The sequence below is a fragment of the Lepisosteus oculatus genome, chromosome 4 (genome assembly GCF_040954835.1).
Source record: "Lepisosteus oculatus isolate fLepOcu1 chromosome 4, fLepOcu1.hap2, whole genome shotgun sequence".
Classification (NCBI taxonomy): domain Eukaryota; kingdom Metazoa; phylum Chordata; class Actinopteri; order Semionotiformes; family Lepisosteidae; genus Lepisosteus; species Lepisosteus oculatus.
In genome coordinates this window covers 24,365,747-24,388,610 of record NC_090699.1, presented here as the reverse complement: position 1 = coordinate 24,388,610, position 22,864 = coordinate 24,365,747, and the positions used below count along the sequence as shown (strand labels likewise).

Sequence of the window (22,864 nt, the reverse complement as noted above, 5' to 3'; positions counted from 1 at the left end):
TATTTATATAAAAACCTAATCTTGTTGCATTTTGAAAGTTTCTCAAAGTGGCATGCAAGTTTCTTTATTAATTTTCTATTGACTGTGGTATGGCATATCTCTCTTTAAGTAATTTGTTTGTCTTTTCTGTGCAGTGCATGAAATCAGTTACTACTGTATATTAAGTTTTCCACTGTGGTTATTTTAAGAAGTCACTCAGATTTATTACTATTGCTGTCACATCTTTAAACATATACTGTAAATTATATGCAGTTCACATTATTGTGATTTAAGCTTCTAGTCACATGTACTGTATATGTTAAATGCATAACTTAAAGCACAGAATTTTGGAACATCCATCCAATATACAGTATGAAAGCTGCTTATCCTGGTAAGGGTCTTAGCACCCAAGAACTTGTCCCAGAAGAATAGCATGCAAGATGATAGGACTACACCCTGGATGGGACAGCAGGACATCACAGAGTACACACAAGCACACTGGAATAATTTAGAGACAGAAAGGAAATCGTGGCAATCAAGGGTGTCATATGTAATATCTGCCTTATAATTATTTTATACCAATACTAAATAGAAGTTTACATTACGTGTGAGTCATATTGCAAGGTGAAAAGAGTCCCAAGAATTCTGATAAATTGATAATTCAGATTTCAGATAGTATAATGATATTTTTTTATCCTGCCAATCCATTTCAAGTCTTTGCTGTTGTTGCTTTTTCAAAATGTGTTGTTCACTACATTGCAAAAAAATAGGTTCACTTTTGGAAGTTTGAAAACTGATATTTTCCAGTTTTATGTTACTTTTAGTTATGATTTGTCACTTAAGACTGTGCTGGCACACACATGGAGTACAATCATGGGTGTAAATGTGTGTGTTGATGGTCTTTCATTACTTCTTCAAGCTATAAATATTGTATGAAATCAGTGGGTTTTGTGGCTGACTCATAGAAATATCTCAAGTATGTGGCTTACACTCTTCTCCACACACAGTTTTCCACAGCAACTTTTAGCAACTTAGAAATCCCAAAATACAATTTGTACAGAGCTAATTCTTCAGAAAAATCAAATAGATAAATACTTGCTTCCTTGCCATGGAAGCAAAGATACAGCAACTTTTAAAAATGTGGATTTATAGTGCTTGATCATATTGGCATCAATGTAGATATACAGTAGGTACTGTATGTGAGGTACAACAAGTGCAAAACAAAGCATCCATAAATTGATCTGGATGCAAACTGGCAAGGTTTTTTTCCCTGTGAGCGCTGAGGCTGGAGAAAAAATGCATAATTCTAAACTGCTACAGTTAACATTGCAGTTTATGGAATTTCTTTGTGCACATTGATTGCATTCCTTTACAGTGCCATGAATACTTTCACATTTAATAAATAATATAATCCCATATGGTGTACCCCAATATTTGGTGTATGTTATTGCTTGTGCAATGTACTGTAGTGTTTTCACAGTGTAACAGGTTTAACAAGACATTCTGCTTTCTTTCACTGGTAAATTCCACAAGCTACAGTAACTAGTGTAAAATTTCATACCACTGTGGACTATAAGTTCAGTTCTATAGACTGATTTACTGTATATGATCCTAGATTTCCACATTTCACTTTTTCCTGACTCAGCATGGACTCTATTTACAGTTTTGCTGTAAAAAGACTATGAAATGAACTTTTGTGTCTGTACAGGCAAATCCACAGAGATGATTCAAGCAAGAACTTTGGTAATTAAAATTTAAACAGTGGTGTTCACTTCAGAAAACATTCCTCTTAAAACCCTGCCCTAAATACTCTCTGCTTTCTCCCTGGCCATTGAAATGTTATGAACTTTGCGTTGTTATTAGCAGCCCCCATTTGGCAAAGTGCTCTTCCTGCATTAGGAAATGTGACCTTTAGCAGCTTGAAGTGGTTTTCCTCCTCTCACTTTTGTTTTTATACGTAACGAAAATAAACAACTCTCAGAAGAAAGTACATTAATATATATTTATACAAAGTAAATTTCAGGTGGATTTATTTAACATTTCCCTCAAGACATTTTTATTTTCTGTTTAACAAAACTTTCAGATTGGATTTTATTTTGACACTGCAGTTGTTTTACTGTACATTTCTTAATGTACTTTATTTCAGAGTGAAGGCTGTATTTTTAAAATATAATACTGCTTAACTATATCAGCACTTACCTGTGCAATCATTTTTTAACAATCTACTAATCATCCTCTTTACATTGGGGGAGTTTTATTCCTTTATTATAATTCTAGAGTAACAATGAAAAGCATCCTTTATCCCAGTGACTCATAATAATGAAATGGAAAGTTTACATTCTCTATATACAGTACTCTTCAGTTTAAGAGACGTAAGAAGTTATTCTACAAGACTGAAAATTCAATGGCTCTCTTTAGCTCAAATTTACTATTGTCATGGTCTCACCTAGTTCTAGTATTGATGATATCTTGCTTGATAACGGTAGGAAGGAGAGTCTTTAACACCTGTTGCAGTCAGTATGTGTTAATGGAAACATGCTACTGTTTATGCAAACTGAGGGGTTAGATGAAAGCTGTTTAGCCTGGAGCAGCACTAAAGGTGGGATGTAAGCAATGCTGCAATTGAAAGCATAGTACAAGAAAAGGAGGTCGCTTCTCCTAGACATTTCACATTTCATGTGTAACAAGGAGCATTGAGTGGTGACAGGCTTACCAAAAGCCAAAAGTTATTATTACTAACTGTTTTGTGTTTTTTTGTAATGAAAATCCACTGTTATGAGTAGTCTGTGCTCAAATATTACACAATTTGTAAACTGTATTTTAATCCAGTCTTCAGTCTAATTTTGTTGAGTTTGCTGTGGAGGGTTTACAAAAATACAACATATATACTGTGCCACGTGAGGCAGCTTGGTGCGGGTGCTCTTTTGAGTAGGTTGCAGGATGAGAAGGCCATGACGTTCCCCAGCACGGGGACTTTTGGCAGCTCTTTCTCCCTTTCATAGATACTGTAGCTGATCTTCAGAGTCTGGCCAGAGTCTTTTCCCCATAATCCAGCTATGGGCTTATATCATGTCTCTCTGGTCAACTCTCATCCTCCTTTCTGTTCTACAGCTCTAGTTCCTCCCTGTCCCACAGCACTGCTTCAGATTGACAGAGGCTCCTCTCTCGCCAGCAATGCTGGGGATGGCAGCTCCTCCCTCAGATGCAGACTTAGTAACTATAAAGGCTGCTCCTCACCCCTTTCCCAAAGCTTTGACCCTGGAGGGTAAAACTTCTTTTCTCTCTGGCTATGGGCAGGATGGGAGGGTCCTGCCTCCCTATCTGGGAGACTGTGGAAACTTCGGGCGTTGTCCCTCTCAGGCCCTCGCAAAGCAAGCAGATGAAGCAAGTTTTTCAAGTGATGTTCTTCTGGAAGCCCTCATCTTTATCCAGAATTTCTGAATCATTTTCAGTAGCCATGGGAAAGGTACTCTGTGCCTTCTGTATTGAGCCGCTGTGATGTATTCAGATATTTCCTCAAGAACAGAACCAGTGTTTTCTCTTATTTTTGTTGCTTTTTTCTCTTCATCTGTCCTGAAAAAGAAAACACTGGAACCATTGGCAGCCAGGATTTGCTGCTCTCAAAACTAACATAGCCTGTCACTCACTCTAATATAACATCACATGGGACAGCAGGTACTGCAGGTGGGGGCCCAGAAAACACACAACCGAAGCAATACAGTGCAAAATGGTGGCTTTATTTACAGTTCAGCATGAGAACTGAAAAAATAAAAGTTTAGTTCTTTTTTTGAGCAATGATGGACTCTTTCTGGTTCACTTTCTAACCACAGCTGGGAGCTAAGCTCCTTATCAGCTTTTACAATACAAAATAAACAGTACAAATCTGAATCGCAATCCAAATCCTTCCCCTGGTTGCTGGGTCCCTCAATCCCGCTTTGTTGCTTTCTCTCTTTTCTGTGTTTTGCACTGGCAATGATCTGTGTCTAAAGCAGGCAGCAGATTTTATAGGATGGAAACTAAATTCTCTATTTAAGAATGCTTTTGAATTAAGATTATTTCCTCTCTCAAGACTCTGGGGGGTCCACAGGTAGCCTTTTCTTTATGATTATAGTGTATTCTGTCATTTGACTAACCACCTTTGTCAGACATGCATCCCTAGATCTGCCATCTTGCCCCTGTGCCACTGCAGTGCCACACTATGTAAATACCAAAAATAAGCATTGTTTCCAACCATATTCATGTAAGACTTGTAAAAACTTTCAGCTGCCTAATGACTGAAATGGAATCCCAATAATGGGCAGCATCAACTCAAAACGGCTTGAGAAAAAACACTCTTGCTTCAGCTGATTTCAGACATTTTTACAACCAGAGAGTCAGAGAGTTTGTAGATCTACTATGGTGTACTGGAATATAAGGAATAATAATTCCTGAACATGTACATGTAAATATCTTCATGATTCCTTGTCCTTTATGTGCTAATATTGTCATTTTCCATCCATTTTCAAACTGCTTTATCCAATTCAGGGTCTAGTGGGACTCGGGACCATCCCAGCAAGCCACAGGCACTGACCAGGACATATCCTGGACAAGGCCCAAGTCCATCACAGACACAAACACGCACACACTCATGTCAGGACCAGTTTTTCCCAGAAGCCAGTTAACCTACTAATATGTTTTTGGACTGTGGGAGAGCTACAGGTAACCAATAAAAATATTTTTGAACTGTTGTAATATGTTGACAATACCTAGCATAAGACATTAGTGGTGCAACAGCTTGAGAGGGGTGTGAGAAATCCAAATATGATGTGAAGTTGAGAAGAAAATTCAGAATCCAGTATAAAATCATATTTTTGTAGGTGGTAAAACATTTTCATCACACATTAAATTAATGAGGTCACAGTGTTCAAATTTTGATTTATAGCCAGTTAACAAATTCTGGGTTTCTTTTGAATGTAATTTCAGTGGATTTGTAGCCATATGTGTCTGATTCTCAAGTTATTAAGAGTGTAAATGCTTGACGTATGACACGTAAATCTGAGTATAATAATGGAAATCCCAGTCAAGTTTATATGTTCTATTGCTTCCTCCCTCAAAATACCAAGAAATTACAAAGCCATAGAAAATTAGAAATGGCACCCTGAAGAACACCACACTGAACAGTACCAAATTCAGAAGAACAGTCACACACTGGAACAAACTGGCCCTGACTGGCAACAAATCCATCCATACCTTAACAGGAAAGTCAGCATAAGCCTTCAAGCAATTTAACAGCATCATCCAATCCATTGTATCAAACATTGCAGAAAAAATTACCAAAAAAAGAAGTGAACATCTTTAGGAATATGTTGTTGAGAAGGTTATTGCAAAAAATCATTTTTGTAAACTAAACCTAAGGAGATAAAGCAGTTTGTTAGTAACAGTATTATCAAGTATTATACCTGAAAACATTAAATCAAATATATGGTGATAAATTCCTGCAATCTCAGAGGAAAGATTACAATACAGTTATAAGAATGTTTTTCAGTGACCTTTCAAGAGAGCTCAGACTGGCATGCAGTCTAATTTACTGTTAAATTAATGAAGCCGATTTCAATGTGGTTTGTACTGTATCCAAAGAGAAACCGGTGTTCTGGAATTTGCTTGTCACCAGGGAGTCTGTATTTGTTGAAATTCCCACAACAGCTGAATGCTGTGGTGTCTGAACTGCAGCAATCAGAAAATGATCACTGCCAAGCTTTTTCAACCACTTTTTAATCAAAATAAGATGAACAATTCTATTGTTATAAGAGCGAACAACATAGGGGGCCAATTTGTAACCTTTAAGTTACATTTATAATATACTGTTTAAAAGAAAAGTGGTAATGGCAGAGAACCTACCCTTCACGTTTTTCACTTAATAGGTGGAATGGAAGTAATACGGTACATGGAAAAGTTTGTCCTCATTCTTAAACATAATCAGTAATGAAATATGTAATAATTTTCAGAATATAGCCAATCCATGTGCATACATTTGTGTATATTAGCAAGTGCCTTTTATTTTCATGTCTCAACCAGCATATCCTTTGTCTAATAGGATGTGTGTCAACCTTTTTGTCAGCTTTGTCTCAGATTTTGTTAGTCATAAAGGCCACTAGAGTTTGATAGATATCCAATGTAATCATGGCTTCATACCTCATGATATCATTTGTAAGTTCAGTAGAGAAGGTTGTTTTGATTGATCTTGGCCTCAGGCTGCCTTGCAGAGTGGTAATTGGTGTTAAATGGGAGCTATGAGCTAATCACTGTGCTATTTTGAAATTATCATCAAGAAACACAAACACAAAACACAGCAGTATGGCAAGATGTATTGTCATGCTGACAGGCATACAAGAACGTAACCAAAGAGCAGGTAATTCCGTTACAAACAAGGAATATTTAATTAGTGGGAAAAGTATTGGTTTCTAGAAAGTGTAATATAATGATCATAATATTTCTCTGGATCCCATAATATGCAGTGCAGTCCATAAGTATTTGGACAATGACACAATTTTTGTTGTTTTGGCTCTGTACTCTAGCATATTAGATTTGAAATGAAACAATGTCTATGAGGTTAAAGTGCAGAATGTCAGCTTTAATCCGAGGGTATATATGTCTATATTGTATTAATCATATAGGAATCGCAGCCCTTTTAATACATAGTCCTTTCATTTTAGGGGCCCATAAGTAAATGGACAATTGGCTGTTCAGTTGTTTCTTGGCCAGCTGTGTGTCATTGCATCTTAAGTTCATGCACAAGAGAACTAACAAAAGGTCTAGAGTTGTTTCTAGATGTGGCATTTGCATCTGGAGTCTGTTGCTGTTGTCTCTCAACATGAGGACCAAAGAAGTGTTAATGCCATTAAAGGACCATCAGGAGGCTGAAAAATCAGAATAAATAAATCAGAGACATAGCCAAATAGGTGTAGGTGTGTTTGGTACATTGTTAAGAAGCAAGAATGCACTGGTGATCTAAGCAGTAGCAAACGACCTGGTAGACCACGGAAGACTGCAGTAGTGGATGACAAAAGAATGCTTTCAATCATGAAGAAAAAACCCTTTTCGACTGTTGAACAGATCAAGAACACTCTCCAGGATGTAGGCATAGATGTGTCAAAGACTACCATAAAGAGAAGAATACACCAGCATAATCTCAGAGGTTCACCACAAGATGCAAACCACTGGTAAGAAAGGCCACAGAAAGGCCAGGTTACAGTTCTGGGACAAAGCCTTGTGGACAGAAGAGATTAAGATTAATCTATACCAGAGTGATGAAAAGAGAAAAGTATGGAGAAGAAATGTAACTACTCATGATCCAAAGCATACCACCTCATCTGTTAAACATGGTGAAAGTAGTGTCATGGCTTGGGTATGTACTGTATGGCTGCCCGTGGAACTGGCTGCAGACACCAGCAGCAGGATGAATTCTGAAGTGTACGGAAACCTCTTATCTGTTCAGATCCAACCAAATGCTTCAAAACTCATTGGACGGCGCTTCACCTTGCAGCAGGACAATGACCCCAAACATACTGCTAAAGCAACTATGGAGTTTTTCAGGGACATAATGTGGAATGTTTTTGACTGGCTAAGTCAATCACTCTACCTGAATCCCATTGAGCATCCATTTCACCTACTGAAAACAAGACTGAAAGCAAAAAGTCCCCAAAACAAGTAGAAACTGAAAATAGCTGAATTACAGGCCTGGCACAGCATCACCAGTGAAGATACCCAGCCTCTGGTGATGTCTATGGGTCGCAGACTTCAGGCAGTCATCAGTTTCAAAGGATTTGCAACCAAGTACTAAACATGACAATTTTATTTAGGATTATGTAAATGTGTCCAATTGTTTTTGGTCCCATGACGGGGACACTATACTGTAAACAGGCGCCGTCCTTCGGATGAGGCGTAAAACCGAGGTCCTGACTCTCTGTGGTCATTAAAAATCCCAGGGCGTTTCTTGAAAAGAGTAGGGGTGTAACTGGCATCCTGGCCAAATTCTCCATTGGCCTTTACCATTCATGGCCTCCTAATAATCCCCATCTATGAATTGGCTTCATTACTCTGCTCTCCTCCCCACTGATATCTGATGTGTGGTGAGCATTCTGGCGCACTATGTCTGCCGTCGCATCATCCAGGTGGATGCTGCACATTGGTGGTGGTGGAGGGGAGTCCCCATTACCTGTAAAGCGCTTTGAGTGGAGTGTCCAGAAAAGCTCTATATAAGTGTAAGTAATTATTATTATTATTGTTTTATTTCAATCCAATGTGCTTACGAACAGAGCCACAAAATTGTGTCACTGTCCAAATACTTTTGGACTGCACTGTATATGGGATGTGTACATACAGTACTTCTGCATTGATTCAGGAATCTGTGTCAGCGTGCGTTGGCTACAAAGGAACAAGTAAAGATTAATTCCATGTAGAAAAGTAGAAGGAAAAACTACATTGCTTTGGTTAGGTCTTCTTCAGGTCTTCTCACATACTCTGTGAGAAGAGAGACTTAACAGCTGAAAATTTTTTTTTTTAAATAGCGGTATTTGATACTATATTACAGTATTACATAGTTTATATTTTTTTAAATCATGGTAGGTTTTCTCTATTAATAAAACATAAAATTGACATTTGCATTTGTGCACCGTCAGTAAGAAAGAAAACAAATAAATCACCTTACAAAATCACATCTTAGAGGGACATCTTAGAAGACACAAACTAAGGTCAAGAGACCATATATAATGTTATCTGTTTATATGCTGTGTGAATGATTATGCAAAATAGCCTTTTAAATGGTACCTATCTGGAACAGAATAACAACCTTCATGTAAATATTGTTGTGGGTTCCTTTAACACCTTCAGATCTAGTTGATTCCTGGGCCTCCCAGCCTGAGTGTGAACAGAAATAATATCTGTCAGTCATTGGCAGCCTAGCTCACCGCAGCACTCCTTTGAGATCCTGTGACACTCAGAGAAAGTAAGGAAGATTGATATTCAAAGCTTCACGCACTGAATTGTTACATTGCAAACAGAAATGATTACATTCAGATAAATGTAGCATTAAAGGTCTGACAGCTGAAAATGACGTACTTACGGGAATAGTGTTCTGCGTTTGTTACAATAACACAGGATGAAATCATGCACGGCCATCAGCTTAAAGCACTTCCAGAATTGGAAATCATATCCTCAGTGGAAGTGCACACAAAAGATTAAGCATGGTATTTGAAGAACGACACTCTTCTGCATTATCTCAGGGAGTCAGCTGATTTAAAGAAATAAGCTGTCACTAAATAGCATGAACACAAATGAAGAAGATTTATATACAGTACATCTCTAACAGTTGCCAATGCAACATTACTGCAAGTACAGTATCTAGCTGAAAGAGGTTGGAGAATACAGATGTACAGTATTAAAGATCAGTGAGTGTTGTTTTATTAAGTCATGAAGGGTTTTAGTAGTTCTTTAGCAATATCTGCAATTCCTAATTTAAACTTAAATTATTTTCTCAGGGTTCTTAGACTTAAGTGTGTCAATCAGCTCTTGATGGATATTTGAAAACTTATCACCGGCCATGTCCCTTCTAGTGAAAGAACACAGAAAATATATGGGAAATTTCAGAATTAAAATATAAATAGCCAAAAAATACATTACATTCTTTAGTGCTAAGCATGAACTCTAGAAATATTATTCCTTTGCTTCATTTGTCTGCTTGATTTGGTCCTTTATGATCATGAAGTTGTACAGACTGCTTTACTGTATCAGGAAGGTTAACTGTTTTCTCTAACCCAATCATGCACACTCTTTTGGCCCTGAGGGCAAGAGTGTACAGATGCCACAAGCTCTCAGCTGAAGCTTAATTGAAGCTCTGCTAATACCAACTTAAACTCTATAGCATTCTCTGTTTCATGTCCAAGGTCAATGTTAGTTGATATGAAATATGTTATTTTGGTTAGCTGACCATAGCAACCTGATATTATAGAATAACAGAGTTTCAGTGTTTGAAGAAAAGTGGCTAGAAACCGTTCAGTTGGCAGTGGTCGATGTTTGTAATATTTCATGTTGTGATCTTTACTCTACTTGGTTTCTGTTATTGGTTTCTCTAGAATACAACTATTTGAGTTATTTTGGTTACTGAAGTTTTAAATTGCATTTTCAGTCATCTTTCTTTTTTTCCATTTCAGTCCCACAGAAGTGACCCAGCATGTTTTGTTACAAAGCAATATACAATAAAAGGAAAGGTAACATAATGTTTTTTTGCTCATTGGGTTCCCTTTGAACTTTTAGCTTAAGTTCATTCTTAATAATATGTTGACTGTAAATTTAGTTTAGTTGTCATTAATTTTAAAGGAAAAGGGTTTTGGATTTCAAATGTTTCCACAAATATGTGGTATAGAGAAGTAGATTATAGGAGGTTCTCGGAGGCTTCTGTGATATGATCATGGAACTAACCATTTGAGAGAATCGTTATCAAACATTTTCTGATAGACTCCAGCTGCAGGCAAGCTCACTGAAGAAGCAGATAACATTTATTAAGGTCAAATATCTGTACAATATCTATCTATTTAAACAGTTTAGGTACCTATTTGATGAGTATGCCACACTGAGATGTAATATGATAACATCCCACCATGCTCTGAAGGAATCATATTAACAAATGTATTCATAAGTGCTTTTAAAAAAAACTCAAAGCACCATATGACAGCACACACATAATGCACAACAGAAGTAAAGGCAAGGAAAAAGAAGACAGTAAATGAACCTAAGAAAACCACAAATGAAACTAAATGATACATTAAGAACTACAGTGAAAACAGCAGTCTTTGATATATAGATCAAAGATTGCTTTGATTATTTGAATATTTTGATGAAGACCAAAATATCACTCAGTGGCCAGCTGATCCATTTGTAATAGATATTTATGTACCCAGTATAACATATGTGCCAAGACAGTTGCACATGCTTTGCTTTTCCTTTCATTCAATACCCTACAATTTTTAGAGTATTAAAATAAGTACTAAATAAACAGTCCCCGGCATATAATCCTTCTAAAAACAGTACAATTATGGTTTAATAATGAAATAAGATTATAAAACATCTAAATTAATTTTAGAATTTTACAAAATTACTTATAGTTTCTAACAAAAATAACATTATCCTTTCTTTTATTACATTTTTGACATCTTCTAATACTGACTGTAATTTCATTGTTACCTTTCATAGTGGTGAGAACTTTAAAGAAATAACCTGTTTTTTTATTGTATTACTCTTATGATACATCATGTACTGTAAAAAAGTAAATTCTGGGTCGTTTTTTTGCATCTGATTGAATAATTTAAAATTTTCATGCTTCTGACTTTGTTTTGCATCTTTTGGTTGAGACAACTCTCCAAGTCTTAAAACTTCTTTGAAGCTGTGAGCTCAGTTATAAATATGCCTGAATTACATACCTTCTGAGGCATTGAATATCGATCTTGGTTTCTGGGAGCCTCTTGCTCAGTGTCTGAATATCAGCACTGATCTCCACAAACCTTGGTCGAGAACCACTGCAATGTTAGTGTTTAGGAACCCAAAAACCTTCCAGGAGGCATAAAATATCATTTACAGTGCCTTGCGAAAGTATTCGGCCCCCTTGAACTTTTCAACCTTTTGCCACATTTCAGGCTTCAAACATAAAGATATAAATTTTTTATTTTATGTGAAGAATCACCAACAAGTGGGACACAATTGTGAAGTGGAACGAAATCTATTGGATTTTTGAAACTTTTTTAACTAATAAAAAAATGAAAAGTGGGGCGTGCAAAATTATTCGGCCCCCTTGCGTTAATACTTTGTAGAGCCACCTTTTGCTGCGATTACAGCTGCAAGTCGCTTGGGGTATGTCTCTATCAGTTTTGCACATCGAGAGACTGAAATTCTTGCCCATTCTTCCTTGCAAAACAGCTCGAGCTCAGTGAGGTTGGATGGAGAGCGTTTGTGAACAGCAGTTTTCAGCTCTTTCCACAGATTCTCGATTGGATTCAGGTCTGGACTTTGACTTGGCCATTCAAACACCTGGATACGTTTATTTGTGAACCATTCTTTTGTAGATTTTGCTGTATGTTTGGGATCATTGTCTTGTTGGAAGATAAATCTCCGTCCCAGTTTCAGTTCTTCTGCAGACTCCAACAGGTTTTCATCCAGAATGGTCCTGTATTTGGCTGCATCCATCTTCCCCTCAATTTTAACCATCTTCCCAGTCCCTGCTGAAGAAAAGCAGGCCCAAACCATGATGCTGCCACCACCATGTTTGACAGTGGGGATGGTGTGTTGAGGGTGATGAGCTGTGTTGCTTTTACGCCAAACATATCGTTTTGCATTGTGGGCAAAAAGTTCGATTTTGGTTTCATCTGACCAGAGCACCTTCTTCCACATGTTTGGGGTGTCTCCCAGGTGGCTTGTGGCAAACTTTAGACGAGACTTTTTATGGATATCTTTGAGAAATGGCTTTCTTCTTGCCACTCTTCCATAAAGGCCAGATTTGTGCAGTGTAAGACTGATTGTTGTCCTATGGACAGACTCTCCCACCTCAGCTGTAGTTCTCTGCAGTTCATCCAGAGTGATCATGGGCCTCTTGGCTGCATCTCTGATCAGTCTTCTCCTTGTCTGAGCTGAAAGTTTAGAGGGACGGCCAGGTCTTGGTAGATTTGCAGTGGTCTGATACTCCTTCCATTTCAAGATGATCGCTTGCACAGTGCTCCTTGGGATGTTTGAAGCTTGGGAAATCTTTTTGTATCCAAATCCGGCTTTAAACTTCTCCACAACAATATTACGGACCTGCCTGGTGTGTTCCTTGGTCTTCATGATGCTCTCTGCGCTTTCAACAGAACCTTGAGACTATCACAGAGCAGGTGCATTTATACAGAGACTTGATTACACACAGGTGGATTCTATTTATCACCATCAGTCATTTAGGACAACATTGGATCATTCAGAGATCCTCGCTGAACTTCTGGAGTGAGTTTGCTGCACTGAAAGTAAAGGGGCCGAATAATTTTGCACGCCCCACTTTTCATTTTTTTATTAGTTAAAAAAGTTTCAAAAATCCAATAGATTTCGTTCCACTTCACAATTGTGTCCCACTTGTTGGTGATTCTTCACATAAAATAAAACATTTATATCTTTATGTTTGAAGCCTGAAATGTGGCAAAAGGTTGAAAAGTTCAAGGGGGCCGAATACTTTCGCAAGGCACTGTATATGCAAAATGTTTAGTAAGGTTATTAAAATGTAAACTCTTTCTGTTTTACAACAATAAATCTCAGACTGTGACATGTGAAATAGAGTAGTCTGAGCAATTATTTGTTCATAGTTATAATTTTTGAAAAAAACACCATACTGTAGCAGATCAATAGGGTATTTGTATCTTTGGAAGAATGATAATAAAGTGTTATGAGTGTTGCTATAACAGTAGTGTACATTAGTACTATGTGTAGCATCTTAAAACGCGTCGTTAAGGTTTTATGTGGACTCCATGGAGCTGTTTTCAATTAAGTGTTATTACATTTTCTCTTGGACCCCAAAACAAAAAACCCTAGAGACAAAAATATATAAATAAGATTTTGGAACAACACAGATCACTCAAAAAAAAAAGAAATGATGGGGTTCTCTATATGGCATTGTTACATCCCAGTGTGTGGTCTATGTGTGTTTTGTTGCTATGTTCCACACTTCCTGACCTTGATTGTTCTCCCTCCCCCATTGGTCCCATTATATCATTGTTTCTGTGTGACCTCATCTTCAATCAGCTTCTCAACCAATCAGAACTCATCTTATTCACTATATAAAGTGCGTGCGTGTTCTTATAGCTTTGGCTGTGTTAGTTTGTTGGTTTCTGTTAGTCTTTGTACTTTTGTTTGTTTGTGTGTTTATCCTTGTTTTGCCATTACCTTACCCAAACTTGATGTATGTTCAACCTCTGTGTTCTTTTGCTTTGTTTCTCCACATTCAATATGGTATACTATAAATAAGGAACAAATACATTTTGAATATTGTAGCTTGACTGAGTATAGACAATCTGGATTTTACGTAACTGCAGAATCACATATCTCTGGTGATACCTTGTTACGTCCCAGTTTGTGGTCCATGTGTGTTTTGTTGCTGTTCTCCACTTCCTGACCTTGATTGTTCTCCCTCCCCCATTGGTCCATCATTATATCATTGTTTCTGTGTGACATCATCTTCAATCAGCTTCTCAACCAATCAGAACTATTCTTATTCAGTATATAACATGGAGGTTTTCAGAAGGAAGGGGCCTTTTTTGTTTGACTTAGGTCCTGCTTGGCTTAGCTTGGGTTTTATTTCGCTTTTGGTTTTTGCTTCGGCTTTGTTGGTTTGTTGTTTTGCTTTATGTGTATGTATTTTCGTATAGCTTCGGCTTTTGTTGGTTTCTGTTCTCCTTGTACTTTCGTTTGTTTGTGTTCATCGTTTATTTTGCCATTACCTTGCCCAAACTTGTTATATGTTCAACCTCTGTTCTTTTGTACCCGGTTACTTGTGTCTACTCTCGTTTTCCCTTATTTGTATTCGTAGTTCACTTGTTTATTTGTGTGAACTTTTGTGTATTGGGTAGTTTAGGTTGTTGGGTACACTTTACACATGTAGTTGATTCTTGTATTAGTCACTAGTTTAGTATGGGTGAGTGCTGTTTGTCTTGTACGTTTTTGGGTTGTCAGTCAAGGTTAGCTAGATTGTTGAAGACACTGAAGACTGTGTGTTTCGGGTTTTCTTTTGCAGTTAGGTCAGCTTTCCCTCACTTTCTTAGCCAGCTCCATTTTGTTTGTAATTTTCTTTTCTTTGGCACCACTCTAGTTCCCTTACCCTGTGTGTTATTGTGTCCTGTATTTCATACCAGTCACTTATTCACCTTAGAATAAATCAGTTTTGCACTAACCCTTGTTATCACGCTTCCTAGTCCCTCACTAGAACCCACCTGCATCCAAAAATTATCCTAAATGTTACATCCCTTTATCCCTAGACACTTGGGGTTATAACGTTTTTGGGGGCTTGTCCATGATAGCAAATTCCTGTGCTAAGGATTTTTTTGGGGTTGCACAATATGTACTTTTGTGCATATTGGGACTGGTTAGCGTTATTTAGTCTTTTTTGTGGAATAAGGACTGGTTTAGGATTCTGAGTTTTGGATTGTGTTTTTTTGGCGAGGTAATTATGGCTACATTTGATTTACGAAAGTTTGTTGAGGAACCTTCCTTTGACCTGCTGAACAAGTGTAGGAAGGACGAATTGCTCCAAATTGCAGATCACTTCCGGATTCAGGTATCGAAACAAGCTCTTAAAAGGGACATCAAGAGAGCTGTGATGGATAGGTTGGTGGAGTTACAGGTCTTTGCACTAGCAAGCAAGGACGCCAGTTCTACTGGGGCTGGTGCAGGTGGTGACTGAAAACGGAGGCTGAGGTCAAGGCCACATTACCTCCCTTGAACCGTTCTCTCCTGTTTCCATTGGGTCGAAAGATGAGACTTGCCTGAAAGTTCGTCTGGCCCAGGAAAAAGGGCAGGAAAAAGCCCAGGTACAATTTGAGTTGCGCCTTGCAATTCATAAAAAAGAGATTTAAGCAGTTAAGCTCCGACAGCTTGAACTAGAAGCAAGAAGAAATGCTCCTACTGCGCAGCCGACCCACTCCGAGGCCTCTAGCATGTCTCCTGTGCAAGATCCACTCTTGACCACCTTTGACGTAAGTGAGCGCATTGCTTTAGTTCCTCTGTTCAGGGAGTTGGAAGTTGATTCTTACTTTGGTGCATTCGAGCAAATTGCTACATCGCTTCACTGGCCTAAAGAGGTCTGGTCACTGCTTTTGCAGTGTAGACTAGTGGGCAAAGCTCAGAAAGTTTGCTCTACACTTTCTTTAGAAGAAAGTTTGCACTATGATAACGTGAAGGCTGCAATCCTATGTGCATATGAACTGGCTCCTGAAGCTTATAGACAATGCTTCCGAAATCATCGTAAAGTAACAAACCTAACATTTGTTGAATTCGCCAGAGAAAAGGGAATTCTCTTTGATAAAGGGTGTGTAGACAGTAAAGTGAGCAGCTTTAACTCATTGTACGAGTTAATGCTATTAGAAGAATTTAAGAACTGTTTGCCTGAACGCATTGTTGTCTATCTAAATGAACAAAAAGTGTCTTCCTTGTCACAAGGTGCTGTTTTGGCAGAGGCGTTTGTGCTCATGCACAAAAATGTTTTCATGTCTGCACGTGCGGAGAAGACTTTATCTATTCCCTGTTCCCAGTCTCGGTCTACCCCAGTAAAAACTAGTCCCACATGTCCTAAAGAGGAGCGTGAACATTTTTACTGTCACCGAAAAGGTCATAAAATTGCTGATTATATAATGCTTAAGCGTAAACAAAGTGCTCAGCAAGTTAAGAGTGTAGGGCTTAGCCATGCCGTTTCACATGTTGTCATTCCTTCGACAATTGAAAATACTCCTGATCCTGGTTATGAGCCTTTCATTTTGAAAAGGTTAGTTTAGTTAACAGGAGAGCAGGAGAATCAAACAGAAATTCAAATATTGAGGGACACTGGGGCAGCCCAGTCCTACATCGTGGTTGACGCATTGCCGTTTTCTGAAGAAAGCTCCTGTAACTCTAGCATGTTAATTCAAGGAATCGAAATGGGAATTGTGAAGGTACCCTTGCCCAGAGTTTATTTGAACTGTGAGTTAATTAAGGGATTTGTGAAATTTGGTATCCGACCTTTGCTACCCGTTAAAGGGGTAACTTTTATTCTAGGAAATGACCTGGCAGGGGGTAGAATAATGCCTATGCTGGGAGTATTGGACAAACCAGATACTGACTATGTCAGATTATTTAGACACTAAGCACAAGAAAGCTGCTTAATATCTAAATAAATGTCTAAAGAAAGAAACATAGCTTTGGCTTTGTTAGTTTGTTGGTCTCTGTTAGTCTTTGTACTTTCGTTTGTTTGTATGTTTATCCTTGTTTTGCCCTTACGTTGCCCAAACTTGTTATATGTTCAACCTCTGTGTTCTTTTGTACCCAGTTACTTGTCTACTCTCGTTGGTATTTGTAGTTCACTTGTGCATTTGTGTAAACTTTTGTGTTAAGGGTTCGTTTAGGTTGTTGGGTACATTCTATACACTTAGTTGATTTTTGTATTAGTCACACTAGTTTAGTACGGGTGAGTGCCGTTTGTTTTGTATATTTTTGGGTAGTCAGTGAAGGTTAGCTACTGTAGGGTGTTTGAAGACCCTGTGTTTTGGGTTTTCTTTTGTAGTTAGGTCAGCTTTCCCTCACTTTCTTAGCCTTATTTTGTTTCTTTTCTTTTCTTTGGCACCACTCTAGTTCCCTTACCCTGTGTGTTATTGTGTACGAAATACAGGACCAGTCACTTATTCACCTTAGAACAAATCACTTTTGCACTAACCCTTGTCATCGCGCTTCATAAGTCCTTCACCAGAACCCACCTGCATCCAAAAACTATCCTAAATTTTACACCCCTTTACCCCTAGACACTTAGGGTCGTAACAGGCATGTACAATACTGTTTTGCTTACATAAAACTTTCAGTATATTACACAGATAAGTAAAGTGGTATGAAAAAGCCTGCATGCTTATTGAGGGACCCTTTTTATTGTGTAAACACTACATGGTTTTTGATTTTTATAAGCAGAGGCCAAATAATTTTAAAAGCTCCTCATAGATATTCACAAGCAAGCAAAAGAGCCCTTAAGGATATTAAAAGTTGCAAGATATGACACTGCGTGCTTCTTATGCAAATCTTTTGGCACTCTGTTTGGCACCCATTATCCTAAGTACCTCTTATTCTGGAGGACTGATGGGCTGAGATTTCTGTGAATCAGTTACTATTTAAGTAATGCAGCTGCTCTAGTTTTTATATTTTTAAAGAACTAGTTGGTTTCCAGTAATGTCCTTATGATTATGCTGAAAATCTAGATAAGGCAGGGTGAGCATAGTACTGTACAGTCAAACTATGTCTAGTAACAATCAATGTCAGCATTTTCTCGACTGTGCCTATTCACAAGTACCTGTCTTTGTCCACCACAGTGACTTCTTTTAAATAGGCCAGTGTCGTTTGAAATGGCTATGTAAGTGCTTGCATCTACATGACCATTAAGTTTTATAAGTAACTTTGATTTATGTTGGCAAAAACATCTCCAATGCTTGAGTCACCTTTGAGAACGTAGCCAGTGCATTTATAAATGTTACCACATGTCAGAGTCTACAGAATATGGATGCACTGTTATTTGTGACAAAAATGTTTAACTCTTGTTGCTTTGACACAGCATGGTAGCCAGCACACTTCATTGTGTTGTGTTTACAAAGTAGTAATTACTACTGCATTATTTAAAGAATAAACTGTTGCAGGTTAGTTAAAATTCAGGCTCACTTTTACAATAAATTACATGACTAATTTAAAGGAAGTTCTTAAGTATAAAGAATCTTTCTCTTGGAAGCTTTTCTGACCTCTGATTTTAAAGGAACAAATCAGATCTTTTAATAGGTTCAAAATCTTTAAGAACTGCAGCTGACCTCATTTTTATTTTTTAAACTAAGAACAGGAAATAGTACTTTACTATGAGTCTAGCATTAGAACTAGTGGCTACATACTGAGCAGACAGAGTCTAAAGAAATATGTACTGTATATCAAGTATACAGTGGCAGAAAACATAAAATGTGTATTTAAATGTGCCTAGTTAGAGCCTTATTTCCTGTACATACATGATCAGGTCATTCTGCTTCTGGTGAGCCTGAAGGCTTTTTAAAAGGACAATATACAGTATAATGCATCGTTTGAACCCAGAACAAAGGTCAAAGTCAAGATATCCTAAAGACATGGATTAAAGTTAAAAAAGTTGATTTGATGTGATTTAAAATTACACTGTAATGAGTTGATGAGTTTCATCACCCAAGTTAACACTTAAGTTTGGAGTTCTGCATTGATTTGTGAAAGATACAGTGACTTTACCAAATTATGTACAGTAGCATACAAGAACTTAATTATATGCTTCATGTTCATTATAATGAATGTATTCATCTGCATAAAATAAGTGAAGCGTCTACAAATATATACTTACTTTTGCAAATCCTAGTTTTAATTTTGGCTTTGTTTAATTGAAAAAGCTGTCCCCCCCAAGTTCTCCTCCAACAAAAAATATATACCCATTCTTCGTTTACTCAAAACCTTTGAAACTAATTAATAAAATATTTTTGTGAAATTAACAATGATTCAAGTAATAAAATAGTATTTTTATTGCAAGTAGTTGCAAGAAATACAAAACGTAAAACAGCAATTAGAAACTAATATAGTGCCCTTTACTGTCAATGGCTTTTAAACACTGAACACCAGCTTTTGCATGCACCATAGAATGCCAGAAAATGGCAATATTACTCATTCTTGTACATACTTAAAATTCAATTATCCCTACTTTGATTTCTGCTCCTTTTGTCCTGTGTAGCTAATGAATGTGCTCATGTGGTTATGGAAGTGAATACAAAAGCTGGCTGGTGAAATTCTCAGTGCCCAGGGACTAAATTCATTCTGTTTCACTTCAGTGGACTGCCAAGGAAACCATCATGCTTCACCTTTGTCCAACAGTAGTAAACTCAAATGTTATTGTGTCTAAAGGAGGATTTTTAGTGCTATTCATTATGCTTTTACCATTGAAAAATGTTTCCTCTGCACCAGCAATTTGGATGCTGCAGTTCTCCAATAATTAGAAGATCTATAAAAGTCACTGCATCTTACTTTCCTGATGTCATTGATCGGAATATTCAGGCACTTGACATTACCAATCCTGTATTCTTCAATTTTGCTTTTAAAGCCATTATCTTAAAAAGAAAAAGTATTTTGAAGTTTATATTAAATATACCCAATAGCTGAACTAGTATATCGTTGGTGGTTTCAGTAATAAGAGGATGTGGTATTTATTTCAAGTTCATAACATGGTCCTTTTCTGTGTAAACTTATAGACATGGCATATACAGCTATAATATTGGTGTAATATACTGAATACTATAATATCCTGTATGGAAAGTATTTCCAGAAAAAAAGAACATGATTAATACAAATACTGGAGAGCAGAAAAAAATATTTCTATTTTGATTGAATAAATACACATCGCCTAACCTTAGGTCCTTTGTTTTATATTTGCATTCTCATGTGGTCGTAGATGACGAATGGACTTTCTAATGGATGAATATCTATAATTTGTGCTGAACAACATTTGTTATTCTGACGTTTGACCTCAAGAATGTTATCCTTTCACAAAAAAAAAAAGAGAACGGAAAGCATTGACCTTGGTGTACTTAGGCGTCTCCAGGACAGGAAGGCCAAGCAGCCTGTATAATCTTCTGCATGTAAAACAGTTTCTGTACTGTTGCAGTCCAATCATGTTTATTGTAGCTCAGCAATATGAGACAGGGCTTTTTGTAAAAAAAAAAAATATTGCTTTACTGATAAATCTGAAAATACAACATAAATGCATTTTTATAAGGAGTAACTACATGTATATTACTCTGCTTTAACATTTGCATAACATACAAAATTGGTAAAACGTTTCATTTTAACTTAAAAGGATTAACTTTCATGCTTTTAATAGTCCTTTTCAAACATGAGCAGTTTGTATTCTTACTAGTGTGAACCTGTTCTGAGTTCCCAAAACAGGGTTTTTCCACTTGGCTGATTTTTTTTGTGGCTTTATGCTTGAAACAAACCCATTTCTAGTTGTGAATACTTGGCCCCTGTACATTACAATGAGCGCCTGGCTGCAGGAGAAGCTTTATTCTTCAGATAACTATGAATACTCCTTCAGTGAAGAGTGAGCAGCATTTTCACAGAGCGGCAAAGTGCAGTTGTGAGTCATGACAAGGCACACAGATTCATTTTTTCCTGCAGCAGTGATTCAAAGGACCTACATGTGCTTTATTGGTGTTTCATGCCACCATGCCTATAGATTCCAACTTGGAAATAATTTGAATATGTCATAAATTATATGGTAAACATGAATTTATATCTGAGTGTTCTTAGTGAATGGTGAATAAATGTTAGCTACACAGCCCTAAATTATGAGATTCTTATAAAACTAATGCAAACGACAAAAATTGGATAAGAGATTTGGCTCATAATGTATGCTTTGTAACATGGTCTTATTTTTCTTTGTTTTTTTTTTCCTCTTGCAGAGTTCTTAGTAATAACAAAATCTCTCTGCTGAAAAATGGCTCATTCTTTGGCCTGCTGTCCCTGGAGAGACTGTGAGTAATTGATCTGGTTCTTTCTCTTGTGTGACTTAGTGTTAATGAAAACAGTGGTAATAATGACAATTACAGCAATAGTACAGTGTATCATTTGTAAGGAGAGGTCAATCAGCCACTTCAGCAGCCTCTCAGCCATTTAATAAGAGAAAAGCGTAGGTAAGGAGCTTAGTAGGAGAAAAAGGAGTTGCACGCAGATCATGACAAATGTAACTAAAATCCTCTCTTGTAAGATTAAATTGGGGCATTGCTACAGTTTCCTGCCAAGAGTCGTTGGAACAGATTTATTTACATTCTTCATAAGACATTTTCGACCTTCTTTTCCCCTTTCTTTTTCTATGGATCTTCAGCTGTTATTTCTTGTAATTGTGCACACCTTTCAACATTCATATCCAGTTTTTCCTCAATTGGTCAGTAGAGATTTAATCCTAATGATCCATACATTCTTTCTTCAGAATGCAGTCATTTAGGTTGCATACCCCCAAAAATATTTCTTTTTTTGCTCTCTGCTTTCTCATGAGTGGCCAGACATGAACGGTGTGTCTGCTGCAAAACTCCAAACAAGACCTTGAATTTTCTCACACTTGATCTCTTTGCCTAATGTATGATGTCTGATATTGAACTCTTTTTTTTATGAGAATGGTCTTTGTAAGCCTTTCTCACAAACATTTATAACCATCTTAAGGTAAACATTTGGTTGTAGTCAGTGGTTTCAAACAATAAAAGAGAAAACCACCTAAAAAAGGTAAAAGTAGGTGTGGATAAAACTAGACCCCCCTAATACGCAATATAAAAAGGTTAATTCTTTGGAGATTATATCCACTGTTTTCAGGGTAGCTTTGTGGTCGTGTGGGTTACAAATAGTTTTTCCCTTATACTGCATATTGTATTTCAATGGTATTTTATTATCCTTTCCTATTCCTCAAAAGATAAGTTACAATAAGAAGATAAAATGGATTTTTACAGATGGTGTGTAAGCCTGAACTATTTTGTTTTCTTTGTATAAGACACTTAATCATTTCTTATACATATTTATTACTGTTAACTTGTTACTGTTACAATGTTACTGTAAAGTGATTTCAAAATTTTCCTCCCATTCAACCTTTCAACCCTTCAGATATAATTTAACATGGGAAGATCCCTTCAAACTTGAAACAAAATGTAATCTTTTTAATGTGTACTTGTTGGTAACAATCACTGTTTGCAATGCATTTTATGCAATTTATTATTTATAATTGTTTGCTTGACAGTGATTGCTTATCAGAACAATATATGCTGCAAATGTGAATTAGAGACTGTATTTGTATTTTAACAAATACTGTATTAAATCCTTGCAATGTGGTTACATAAACAATGCTATTGCAAATCTAATTTACCTTATTGAATTACTACATGTATTTCAAGTAGTAAAAAATGTAAAAAAGTATTTTTAATCTCCCTTTTATTTTATTGTTTTTGATTTAATTGTAGTGTTTTATATTAGTTTTTCCACTGCTATTTCAATTGGCAGAAGTTGTCAAATAATAAAGTTCCAATTCAAATTAGGGTGTTAGATAAATAGCCCCAGCTGCTTGGATCTCTGAGTGCAGTGCTGG

The 22,864-nt window shown here is 36.9% G+C and overlaps 1 protein-coding gene across 1 annotated transcript in view; it reads left to right on the top strand.

The window, feature by feature from the left end:
• LOC102691676 (adhesion G protein-coupled receptor A3) overlaps nt 1-22,864 on the top strand; it is a 131,259-nt gene that overhangs the window by 1,579 nt on the left and 106,816 nt on the right. The window contains exon 2 of the mRNA XM_015346987.2: nt 21,198-21,269. Coding sequence (XP_015202473.2) covers nt 21,198-21,269 — 72 coding nt within the window. The remainder of the gene's footprint in view (nt 1-21,197; nt 21,270-22,864) is intronic.